General features: G+C 46.5%; 1 protein-coding gene across 5 annotated transcripts in view; it reads left to right on the top strand.

Annotated features, from left to right (window-relative positions):
• Nucleotides 1-10272, top strand: part of STAT5B (signal transducer and activator of transcription 5B) — a 61474-nt gene extending 51202 nt beyond the window's left edge. For 2 of the 5 annotated variants that reach the window (XM_033846481.2, XM_033846482.2), the window contains 7 exons: nt 737-943; nt 2059-2153; nt 2260-2390; nt 3813-3983; nt 7684-7735; nt 7998-8105; nt 8630-10272. In XM_033846481.2, coding sequence (XP_033702372.1) covers nt 737-943; nt 2059-2153; nt 2260-2390; nt 3813-3983; nt 7684-7735; nt 7998-8105; nt 8630-8756 — 891 coding nt within the window. In that variant the 3' untranslated portion in view covers nt 8757-10272. Of the gene's footprint in view, nt 1-736; nt 944-2058; nt 2154-2259; nt 2391-3812; nt 3992-6783; nt 6869-7683; nt 7736-7997; nt 8112-8629 lie in introns of those variants that run through there. The other 3 variants (XR_002177171.3, XM_019939416.3, XM_019939417.3) reach the window with 3 other exon arrangements.
• Nucleotides 10273-13106: the final 2834 nt, after the last annotated feature.

Below are 13106 nucleotides of genomic sequence, written 5' to 3'. Positions count from 1 at the left end.
TTCATATATATATATATGAATATATGTATATATGTTATTTCACTTTGAGCTAGAGTTCTTGGCAGAAGGGGTCAAGGGCAAGGATGACACCTGTGCACACGCTGACACGTGAGCACACACTTATGGACACATGCACACATTCTCTGTACCTAGAGAACCAGTCTTGTAGATTTTGACTCCCTTTGAGTGTCAGAGCCAGACCTTGGTCATGTTTTGTTTTCGTGGCTGTTAGAAAGTAGGATTGGGCAGAAATAGAGACACAGATGTAGAGAACAAACGTATGGACACCACGAGGGGGGGAAGTGGGGGTGGGGGTGGGGGCGGGATGAATTGGGAGATTGGGATTGACATATATACACTAATATGTATAAAATAGGTAACTAACCAAGAACCTGCTGTATAAATAAATAAATAAAATTCTAAATAAATAAATAAGGGAATGAGGAGAGAATGATTAAAAAAAAAAAGAAAGTAGGATTGCACTGTACGTCCAGCAGCTCATTTTCAGGACACCACAGGTCGCCCGAGGTTACCTTCTAAGTTACGTGTGAAGGTGGTAGAATGGAACCTTCCGAATTTCACAGAAACGCATACCCCAGGGAAGCTTGAGTTTATCCTCAGGCTCAGAGACAAGTGTTCGTAACTCCATCCAGCCATCAGTGTTTTTCTTTTGCAGGTTGAGGGAATAAATCATGCAACTGTTTTCTCCTAAGGTTCTGGCTTCTCTCCCCACCAGGGCAGGGTGCCGTTTGCAGTGCCTGACAAAGTCCTGTGGCCGCAGCTGTGCGAGGCGCTCAACATGAAATTCAAGGCCGAAGTGCAGAGCAACCGGGGCCTGACCAAGGAGAACCTCGTGTTCCTGGCGCAGAAGCTCTTCAACAGCGGTAGCAGCCACCTCGAGGACTACAACGGCATGTCCGTGTCCTGGTCCCAGTTCAACAGGGTGAGGGACGCCGCCCGCTGCAGTTAGATCGGCCCCTGCAAACCAGATCCCTCAGGAGTCTCCCTGCCCTCGGCCCTCATTCCTCATGTCTCTAATACGACGTGCCCATGGTAGTAGGAAGCTTCTGAATAGCTGGACAACCACATACTTTTTTATGTAGAAAATTATGTTTGACTCTATCAGCAAATTGGGCCTTGCATGCGGCTAGTGCATTTTCTTCCTTTGTAAAGGAAACAGCAAAGTAAACGGCAGCGTAACTCATGAGAAGTAAGGCTTTCGTGATGATGAAGACTCCGTGGCTCTGTCCCCTTGACTCTCTGGTGTTCCTTGATGTGTAATGCAAAGTCAGGCTCCCGTGGGACCCTCAGCCTGCAAAAGAGGTTGCTGATGAAGGAAACTTTGCCTCTAGCATCTGGTAGTTCAGATGTCACCCGTCACACCTCTGATTATAAACTGAACTTTCGTGTCTTTGCTTACGCCCCCCACCCTCACCGCACATGCCCTACTTCAGAGATCTCACAGTCTCTGAGTGGAACTCTTTTAAATGGTCGCATGCTATCCAGCTGGCTAACAGGTTCACTGGTGGTCAGAGGAGGTTTGATAGGGAAGCAGGAGGCCTAGGTGGTCTGTCTTTGCCATTACAGTACGGCTCCTGCCTTCCACCGGAATCAGATCACTGCATTTTGCTGATAATTGTTGGTAACACCCGTATGATGGAGTGTTCCCTGTGGCCTCACGGTGTGATCTAATCCCATTCAGATTTACAGGTTTCTCCGAAGCTCCCAGGTGATGCTGCTGTTGCTGGTCACAGACCACACATCAAAACCAGCAAAGGACTAGTCAGCCTAGATACAGGGGAAAGTATGTGTAGCCAGGGTCCACTGGGTGTTGGTAATTGCTCTGTGGTGTTTTCCCCTTCTTCCGTCTTTTCCCCTCTATTCTGTTTTTGGGTTGTAGGACCATTTGGTCAAACTCAGGTAGGTGTGTATATTTGTATGATTCTGACAATGTAGATGTTGTTTTCCATTTAATTTTTCCAGTTAAAGTATATACAGCTAATAATATCCCAAGTGTTACTTTTGCCTTCTTGTGTTCATTGTTGTATCTCCAACCAGGAGAATTTACCAGGACGGAATTACACTTTCTGGCAGTGGTTTGACGGTGTGATGGAAGTGTTAAAAAAACATCTCAAGCCTCATTGGAATGATGGGTGAGAATTGTCATTTGTTAAGTCAGCAGTAGAGTAGTAGCAAGGTCTTTTTTCTGGCATTAAAACATCACACTCTGCTTCTGCTCATTTGGCCTTTGTGATCCAGGGCTATCTTGGGTTTCGTGAACAAGCAACAGGCCCACGACCTACTCATTAACAAGCCTGACGGGACCTTCCTGCTGAGGTTCAGTGACTCTGAAATTGGTGGCATCACCATTGCTTGGAAGTTTGATTCTCGTGAGTGCCCCTCCCTTTTTAAGACACACCTTGGCTCTGGTTAGGTGCTTTTGTTGCAAAATTACTTTAACAATTTATTGAGTACTTATTATTCCTGGGCACGAGTACTAATTATGGGAAGCAGAAATGTATAAGCATGACACAGCTGCAGCTTGTGTAAAATCTTATTATGGGAAACACAATTACTAATTTTGAGAAACACAGATGTACAACCCGACGTATGGCTACATGTGATGCAGTATCCTGTCCAAAATCTCAGCTGCTTCCCTTTTGAAATGTTTGCCTTCCTATTACTCAACCTTGAGCTTATTTCAGTAAAGAATTACTCTGTTGTTTGGAGTCATTAGAGTGGAAATAATGTGCTATTTTCATTATTCCTTTATCCTAACATAAGGATACTGCCATCGATCATTTCCATTCAAGAATGTTAGTTCTTTTCCTCTGACTCTCACGGTAAGACAAGAGTAGCTTGCTAGTTTTTTGTGACTTAAAGATTTTAACAGCTTTTAATAACTCCCATGCACCCTCTGGCTATGGACACACTTCCTGTCTCTTTTTCATACTTTTGTACAGGGAATCAGGGACTGGAGTCAGCAAGAAGTTTCTTCTAGGGAGGGACAGAATACTGTTTGAACTGGAAACTACCTGAGATCATTAGATCTCTAGGAAAGTGGTATATGTGTTACCTGCTTATCTACCCATGACCTTAAAAAACTGCTTAATCGGGCTTCCCTGGTGGCACAGTGGTTAAGAATCCACCTGCCGATGCAGGGGACACGGGTTCGAGCCCTGGTCCGGGAAGATCCCACATGCCGCAGAGCCCATGCGCCACAACTACTGAGCCTGTGCTCTAGAGCCCACGAGCCACAACTACTGAAGCCCGCGCGCCTAGAGCCCATGCTCTGCAACAAGAGAAGCCACCGCAACGAGAAGCCCGCGTACCACAATGAAGAATAGACCCCGCTTGCCGCAACTAGAGAAAGCCAGCATGCAGCAGCAAAGACTAAATGCAGCCAAAACTAAATAAATAATATATAAATTTTTTAAAAACTACTTGATCTACAACCTATGGTATTTTTTTTTTTTTTTTTTTTTTTGCGGTACGCGGGCCTCTCATTGTTGTGGCCTCTCCCGTTGCGGAGCACAGGCTCCGGACGCGCAGGCTCAGCGGCCATGGCTCACGGGCCCAGCCACTCTACGGCATGTGGGATCTTCCCGGACCAGGGCATGAACCCGTGTCCCCTGCATCAGCAGGCGGACTCCCAACCACTGCGCCAACAGGGAAGCCCTATGGTAATTTTTAAATGGAGATTTTTATTGGGACAATTTTAATGGAGAGCTTTATTTGTAGTATATTTGGGTTTTAAAATTTCCTGTTCAGAAATCATATTTAGACTATGATTATTCTGTTTTTTGATCTAGAGGAAAGAATGTTTTGGAATCTGATGCCTTTTACCACCAGAGACTTCTCCATCCGGTCCCTGGCTGACCGCTTGGGAGACCTGAGTTACCTTATCTACGTGTTTCCTGACCGGCCAAAAGATGAAGTGTACTCCAAATATTACACCCCAGTTCCCTGCGAGCCTGCCACTGGTAACAATGTTCGCATTCTGATTTGGTTTCATTGTGATATTGGTTTTGTTTTAGGTGTACGTGTGTGTCTGTGCGTGTCAGTCTGTCTGTCTGGCATGAAAATCTACGCAGTTAACACGCAGTTGTTGCTGTTTGAGCTCTGTCCAGGGCAGATGTAAATCCTGGGCTATTTTCTTCAGTTACACAAAAAACACATCAGCCGCCAACCCCGAATATCAAACTGAAGGGAATAAATTGCTTTTAATACAAGCTTAGATCAAACAAAATTAGGAAGGTAAAATTTTGTTTTTCAAAACAGAAATGGTTTTATTGTTTTCTGAGAATAAAAGTATTATGTATTTATTGTAAAATTTCCAGAAAAGTATAGACAAGAAAATAGATATCACACAACATTTCTTATCTCATCAACGTAAACAATTTAGTGAATGTATTCTGTCACTCAGTCGCCAGAGGCTTATTAAGCACTTCCTGTATGGGGTTGCAATCTAATAGCAGAAGGAAGACAATAAACAGGTAAACAAATAAATGTATCTAGTGATGGACACTGTGAAAACAACTAAGGTGAAGGGACAGAGAAGTGACGGGGGTGTGTGTGTGGCACAGCACTTCACTCGACTGGTCAGGGAAAGCTCCCCTGAGGAGGTGACATCAGAGTAGCCCTGAATGAAGTGAGGAAGCCACGCATAGATCTAGAGAGAACATTCTAGGCCGAGAGAACAAGAGCAGAAACCCTGAGGTGGGAGTGAGGTTGGCATGCTTAGAAAACCTCACGAGGGGGCTTCCCTGGTGGCGCAGTGGTTAAGAATCCACCTGCCAATGCAGGGGACCCAGGTTTGAGCCCTGGTCCGGGAAGATCCCACATGCCACGGAGCTGCTAAGCCTGTACGCCACAACTACTGAGCTTGCCCTCTAGAACCCGCAAGCCACAATTATTGAGCCCGTGTGCCACAACTACTGAAGCCCGTGCGCCTAGAGCCCGTGCTCTGCAACAAGAGAAGCCACCACGATGAGAAGCCTGCGTACCGCAACAAAAGAGTAGCCCCCTCTCGCCGCAACTAGAGAATGCCCACGCGCAGCAACGAAGATGCAACTCAGACAAAAATAAATAATTAATTTTTTAAAAAAGAAGCACGTGCACCCAACGAAGAGTAGCCCCTGGTCGCCGCAACTAGAGAAGCCCGTGCGCAGCAGCGAAGACCCAGCACAGCCAAAAATAAATAAATACATACATATATTTAAAAAAAAAAAACACTCATGAGGACCCAGGAGGCTGGAGCTGAATGAGCCGGGGAGAAATGGTGGGACATGAGGGCAGAGCAGTAGGAGGGACCAGATCATGTCGGGTTTGGGTTATAACCATACGTCGTCATTTGTAACCTGATTATTCTTTCACTTAAAAATATATCACAGGCAGAGTTACAGGTTAGTAAATATAAACTTACAGCATCATTTTAACAATTGCATAGAATTCCATTGTATGGTGATCCTATGTTGGTTATTTAAGATACTTAAAATTTAAGTTATTCACAGTTTTTTTTCTTTGGTTAATATTGAGATAACCTGGTACATGCATCTTGTTCTACTGTTTCCTTAGGACAAATCCCTAAGGTAGAATTTGTGTCAAGGGGTATATACTTTTCAAGCATTTGGACACGTCTGTCCAGAGTTGCCCCCCAGAAAGTGGAATCCGTTTTCACTCCCACAGACGTCTTGTTTGAGTACCTGCTTCTCCATCCTCCTCCTGCCAGTGATAGTGTCTCTTCAGCAGTTTCATGTTTGCCAGTCTGATAGGCATAAAAATGATAATCTTAGTTCTTATTTTCATTTCTTTGATTCTAGGTAAGGTCGAAACATCTTTTCATATAAAGATAATAATAACAATAATAACTAGAATAACAATAGCAGCTAACATTTGTTGAATGCTTACTTGCATACCAGCCACTTTTCTGAGCACACTTCAAATAGTTTCTCATTTAATCCTCAAAACAGGTCTGTGAAGTAGGCACTGTCACCATCCCCATATTACATTTGAGGAGCTGAGGCACAGAGGAGTGAAGTAAATTACCAGAGATATCACAGCTAGGAAGAGGCCAAGCCAGGGTTTGAGCTCAGTCTAGCCTGTACTTCTTAACCTCCACAGTGTTGGCTATTTGTATTTTTTCTGTGAAGTACGTTCCTATTCCTTGCTCATTTTTCTTTTGGAGTTCCTTTTTTTCTTAAGAATATGCAAGTGTTTTTTTATATAGTAAATACAGCTTTTATTATTGTAGCAGAGATTTTCCTCAGTGTGTCATTGTTCTTTTAACATTTAGGTTTTATTTTGCTGAAGTGCAAAGACTTGTATTTTCTATATAGCCCAATCTATTGACCTTTTTCCTTTATAGATTCTGCTTTTTGTATCATGCCTTCCCACCTGGTTATATTTCTAGGTGGGGAAATAAGCCAAAATATTTTTAGACTTATGTGGTATTTTGGATTAAACCCACCACTGCTTCTTTTTGTTAGCACAACTAATCTAGATTTTTCAATCCTATTTTTACAGCATTTCTTTGTCTTTTTTATCTGTTCTGCCAGTCTGTAAAATTCTCTGTAGACCGTAAAGCACAAAAAGCCTATGAGATATTATGAAAAGGCAGCTCCTGACATTCGAAGCCCCAGTAGAAGCAGGTCAGGATAACAAGCAATGTGTGACCCACGGAGCAGTTCATTCTCTTGGGCTGAGTCATCCTTCTGACCTCAGCGGAATCTTCATTGTCTGATACAGTTAAGCTTATACTTATTTCCATATTTACACACCCAGGAAACAAGACTTCATTCACCGACTTCAGACCATCACATTCCTACTACCTACTTAGCTGGATTTCCATAATCAGCCTTTTGAAAAGGTAACTCTAGCTTATCTGCTAGGTTATCCCTAGCCTGCCACGTCCCGGTGGGGACGCTGTGAAGAGTGAGACACAGCGGCAGCATTCTTTTTAACCAGCCACACAGCACAGACAGCACCCGCTGGGAGGCATGAGCATCCTATTACCCCCGAGTGCAGAAACCCCACGAAAAGAGCACGCAGACACCTGACAGAGTGACAATCCCTTTCCTAAAAGGGTAGAAGCTCAGAACTAGAGTAACTCCCGGGATCCTCAAGTCAAATTAATTCCCCTCTAATGCTTAGATTTTTCCGCATGACCCCTAGCGAGTGCTGGTACACCTTCCACGTGAAGACCTCCAGTGATGAAGAAATCAGTTCTTCCCGAGACTCTTTCGGGGAGTTCCTGTGATGACAGCGTTCTTCCTTATTTGAATGAGAATTTGTCCTGTTGCAACCTCCTCCTGTTGGTCCTCGTTTTGTCCCCTGTCTTTCTGCATCTGCGACTTTAAACTTTTAAGATATGTTTTCTTTTTACAGTTAGAATGCAGTTAATGTTTGATTTAGATTTGTATTGAAGCATATCTTTCCTGTGGTTTGAAGAATTAATTAACACATCCAAGCCAGCTTGGAAGCTGTCTTACCTTGCGGTGTCAGTATTGAGGCTTCTCAACTCTACTGGGTCTTCCTAACGGATTAAAAGATGTGCTTATGCTGGATCCTAAGATAAAATGAGGCAGTTGCGTCACATCCTGAGAAAAGATGGGATTCTTAAGGGAGACTGCATTTTCATTTCATTTGAGAACTTTGGTTTTCATCACTCTTCCCCCTCGGCAGCTAAAGCAGTGGACGGATACGTGAAGCCACAGATCAAGCAAGTGGTCCCTGAGTAAGTGTCCCGGGTCCAGCTCTGGTCTCCTGCTGCCTCTCTTCTCCTCTCACCCCCCGCACCTGGCTCTCCTCACCCCTCACCGCCACCCCTACTGGGGAGGGAGCTGGGCTTGGTCACCAGGGCGTCGCTACCCAGGGCCCCGCTCCTGCAGCCAGGGCCCCAGGCTCAGCGGGCACTCTGTCCTTCCGCACCTGAAAAAGACACGAAGGCGGCCCCCGAGCCCCTCCCTGCTGAGGCTGTGCTCTGCTTCCTCTCGCAGGTTTGTGAGCGCCTCTGCGGACTCTGCCGGGAGCAGTGCCACCTACATGGACCAGGCCCCCTCCCCAGCCGTGTGCCCCCAGGCTCATTATAACATGTACCCACAGAAGTAGGTTGTGTTCTCCTGGGGCTCCGAGGGGAGGAACTGGGCACTTGGCCTCAGGCTGGGCACCAGAGGGCTGGTGGGCAAGGAACCCAGAGCTCCTCTAGGTCTGAGACCACCCAGGCCAGGCCGGGCTCTGGCACATGCCCAGGTGGGAGGGAGACATTCAACCAGTAGGTGTTGGTAGTTTAGAGTGGGGTTGGGCAAATGGCACCTGCTCCCCTCTCTTAAAGTGGAGATTTTTCTGGCTTTGTATAAGGACCAGGTGGGGTTTAGGTGTGTGCGGGCAGCCAGTGTTAGGGGCAGGTAGGCTGGGTATTTTAGTCCGAGTCACTCTGTCCAACCAGCTAGCAAAGGACTCTGCCCCAGGGCTCAGGTCAGAGTGCTGCTTTCCTGCGAGGCCTGGGCCAAGGGTGCAGGCGGTCGGTCTTGAGCCGCTCACCTGGGGGGGTGCGGGGTGGACTCTGCTGCTCCTCATTGGCCTCTGGCAACCTTTCCCTTCCCGTAACCTCTCCCCTTTCCCTCCCAAGCCCTGACCCCGTCATTGACAATGATGGGGACTTTGATCTGGACGACACGATGGACGTGGCACGGCGCGTGGAGGAGCTCTTAGGCCGACCTATGGACAGTCAGTGGATCCCCCACGCACAGTCGTGACCCCCCGTGGCCACCTCCAGCTTCTTCATCCTCGCCAGAGGAGTTACTTTTGTGGATGTTTTAATTCCATGAATCGCTTCGCTTTGGAAACAATACTCATAATGTGAAGTGTTACTACTAGTTGTGACTTTAGTGTTTCTGTGCATGGTGGCACCAGTGAAGGGAGTGTGTGTGTGTGTGTGTGTGTGTGTGTGTGTGTGTGTGTGTGTGTGTGTGTGTGTGTGTGTGTGTGTGTGTGATTGCACGTTGGGCTGTCCGGAGCTTAGCTGCAGCAGTGGGGCCACAAACAGAGGCTGTGGTTGTTTTAACCTTGTGCCGAAAGGTGGGTAGTTCCATGAACCCTGGAACTTGGCCATGTGTTTTGAGGGTGGCTGAACTTGGACATGTGGCTGTTGAAGTGAGAGAAGGACAGAGGGAGGTGAAAGCACCTCGTGTCTGGTGAATCTTTTTGTCACTGTGTCTGCCAAGCCATTGATATATGAACATGATTGTTTCCACTTTTCTTCTGAAACGTAGAAGCTGCCTTTTCACAAAGAAAACCAGTCCTCCCTCCTTCCCTGTCCCCCAATCCCCATTTTCCTCGGTAGGGATGGGAGAAGGGGGGACATAGAGCAATCGCTGGGGCAAGGGAAGATGTGGGTTTTCCGATGGGTAGTGGCTTTTTAAATAACCCGTAACCCATCTAAATGTTCTCTGCCTCTCCCGCCGATTCCCAGCCCCCACGGAGTTGCCGCTTAGTTCCTATGTGTGTACGCATGTGCAGGCACGTTTGATGAAGTAGAGGAAAGAAAAGAGAGTCACATAACTAGAGCTTACAGTGTTGATGTCCTTTGTGTCGTGGCCAGAGTGGACTGCCCAGCCCCGGCTCGCAGGCGCTGAGAACGTTGCCTTGTTACCCGGGAGTGGCTGTCCTGTCTGCCTGTCCTTCCTCTGTGCTGGTAGAGGCACAAGCGAGGCTTTTCAAAGGCTTATTGATAACGGCATTTTGCAAAGGTTGAATGGTGTTTTTGTTTCCAAATTGGGACTTGTTTTTCCCTTCCCACCCTAATTTGACATCAGAATTCTTTCTTCCTGCGTCAGGTCCTGTGCCACTGGGACGCAGGTCACCTCATTTCCCTTCACTGTCCGCACACAATGTCTTGGGGAGTGGGTGGCAGGAATGTGGGCTGAACCCAGGACCAGTGCGTTGCCACCCTGGTGCAGGGTGCTGGGTGTCGGCATTGGTAATTTGGGGAAATGCAGTCAGCGAGTTTGCTGAGAAGTTTGCTTTGCAAAAACAAGGCAAAACCAAAAACCCTCGGCGTAACTTTATCCAAAGTTTGTTCCATAGCTTTATACCGAAGGAAGGAATGGGCCATGGCAGGCAGGTGGGAAGAGGGGGAAGCAGGTATAACTTTGGGGTTAGGCCTGTAAGGTCACCCCCAGCCCCCCCTCCAAAAGAAGGGCCTGACCACACCCAGGAGAGAATGGCCCTAAAAACATTATTTTTATACATGTGAGTAAATAAACATTTTTTTTTACAAAAATAACTTCTGAATTTATCAGTGTTTTGATGTTAAAGGAAAATATTCCTCTGTAGTAAATTATTTATTGAAAGAGGACTTTTTACAAGCTGCTCTTTGCCCTAGCTTGGTTTCATACACTGATTTACTCTTCTGTGCTGGGCAGTAGACCGTCTCTGCCTCTGAGGACCGTCTCTCCCTGGATACCAGCCCCGACGCAGGGTGCTGCGAAGCCCCTTACGTCCCCTCGAGATTTGATGAAAATCCCCCCTGAGGTTGGGAGTGTTGGAGAAAGGTAGAAAGGAAGCCTGGCTGCTCCTGGACTCAAAGAGACCTCTCATGCCCGACACCGGGGCACCCTGAGTGCCGGCCCTGGTTGTCCCAGCAGCCCTGGGGGCAGGGATTGACACACTTTCAGATGAGGAGTGGGCCTAGCCACAGGCGTGCCGAGGGCAGAGCTCTCACTGCCTAGTTAGCACTGGGGTTGGGGGGACAGGTTCCCAAGCAAGTGGCTGCCCTGAGCCTGGGGTTCCCGCGCACGTCCAGTGGCTGAGCTGTCCTCCGTTCTCCTGAGGCTATGCCTGTAGATGGGAGAGATTTTTGACTGAAAGTTGCGCTCGCTCTCTGCATGTATCTTCTGTCTTCTCCCTGTTCTGCAAACCACAAGGAGAGGTGACTGGCAAGTCCTGGCCACCTCAGCCTCTCACTCGCTCCCAGACACACATGGGCACGTCATCAAAATGTTTCAATGTGTGGTATGTGCGGGGCTTCGTAGGGGGTGGGAGGGAGACTAAAAGTGAATATAACTTAAAATGGAAACATACTTTTTATAATTTTTCTTTATAAAACTTTGTGAAATTATTTCAGATACAGATTTTAGTGTTGATGCAGGTTAGTATAGTGACACCAAAAAAGTATTGTTTACGATTTGTGTATTTTACGTTACAATAAATACTTCCTCTAAATGGACAATATTGAGTCCTCTTTTTATTTTTTTCCATCAGGTGGTGAGATAGAGTGGCTTTCATAGGGAAAAATTTGAAATCATCAGTGTGGCTCTGAAAAGAGGAACTAGTTGGGCATTGGCCGCCTCAGAGTGTGTGTGTCCCCAGCTTTGATGGCAGATGGGGGCATTTCTTACCTTCCTGTTCACATGAGGTTTTGAAAATTAGAATGATAGTCTTTTATCTCCTATTCCTGTTAGAAAGTTCATTCTTAAAATTTAGCATATTTAGAGTGCCTGCCCTGAGCCAGGCTTGTGTATGGGATGAGAAATCATTCCTGCCCTCAAGAGGATTGCAGTCTGGGAATCCACACACCCTGGAGCCCGTGCCACAACTAGAGAGAGAAAACCCACACGCCACAATGAAGAGCCCACGCGCTGCAACAGAAGATCCCACATGCCTCAACGAAGATCCCGTGTGCCGCAACTAAGACCCAACGCAACCAAAAACATGGGAAAGACAGCTAACACAACCAATTATGATAGGATATTGGCTCCTGCTGCCTTAAACCTATCCCAAGGCCATTATCAAATACAAAAGAACAGACAGGAAGGGCACCGAACAGCTGAGCTGACTCTTAAAGAACAATTAGGGGGACTTCCCTGGAGGAGGAAAGGAGGGAGTGAGGGAGGAAGGAAGGAAGAAAAGAAAAGAAATGGGTAAAGATACAGCTGGGAGGAACTCTCTCAGGGTCAGAACAAATCTCAAATACTGACCTTTGAAACTATCCCTTCAAAGAAGCCTGAATTTTTTTTTTTTTTTTTTTTTTTTTTTTTGCGGTAGGCGGGCCTCTCACTGTTGCAGCCTCTCCCGCTGCGGAGCCCAGGCTCCGGACGCGCAGGCTCAGCGGCCATGGCTCACGGGCCCAGCCGCTCCGCGGCATGTGGGATCTTCCCAGACCGGTGCACGAACCCGAGTACCCTGCATCGGCAGGCGGACTCTCAACCACTGCGCCACCAGGGAAGCCCAGAAGCCTGAATTTGATTGGATCAATTTGTGGAGCCATTTATTCCCCCAGGGCGTTGTTGAAAAATATAGCAATCAGCCAGCAACTAGTGTAGTTTAACAGCTGGGTGTGGTCGGGGAAAGAGACAAGGAGAGATCTGTGCAAATCACTGTCCTGCTAGGGTGACTGTGGGCATAACTCCCCCCTAAGTAGCAATATCAGAGGCTTCACACTGTGTGTGTGGGTGGGCAGTGGGGAGCAGATAGACTCACTAACATAATCCTGCCACTCACTAAACAAGGAAACTGGTTTACTTGGACAAGAAACAAGGAATTGCTAAACTGGTTTCCAAGGTGGCTGCACCATTTTACATGAGGGTTCTGATTTCTCTACATTGTTGCCAACACTTGTTATTTTCTGACCTTTTGATTATAGCCATCCTAGTGGAGTGTGACATGACTTGAGTCAGTTTTAATTTGCATTTCTCTGATGACTAATGGTGTTGAGCAGCTTTATCAGAAGCCCTGGAAAATTCACAAATATATGGAAATTAGACAATACAGTCCTACATAACAAAATGAAAAACAAAAATGAAGTAGTCACACTTACCAATTTCAAAGCTTACTACAAAGAAACAGTAATCAACAAAGTGTGGTACTGGCATAAGTATAGACCTATAGATAAGTGGAATAGAATTCAGAGTCTAGAAAGAAACCAATGTGTCTATGGTCAACAAATTTTTGACAAGGGTGCCAAGACCATTCAATGGGAAAAGAATAGTCTTTTCAACAAATAGTGCTGGGACTACTGGATAGCCACAAGTGAAAGAATGAATTTGGAACCTTACCTTACATCATATATAAAAATTAAAAATGGATCAAACATCTAAACGTAAGAG

This window comes from Tursiops truncatus, chromosome 20 (assembly GCF_011762595.2).
Source record: "Tursiops truncatus isolate mTurTru1 chromosome 20, mTurTru1.mat.Y, whole genome shotgun sequence".
In the NCBI taxonomy this organism is placed as follows: Eukaryota; Metazoa; Chordata; class Mammalia; order Artiodactyla; family Delphinidae; genus Tursiops; species Tursiops truncatus.
Note: the sequence above shows the minus strand (reverse complement) of the source record. Positions and strands in the feature narration are given on the sequence as shown.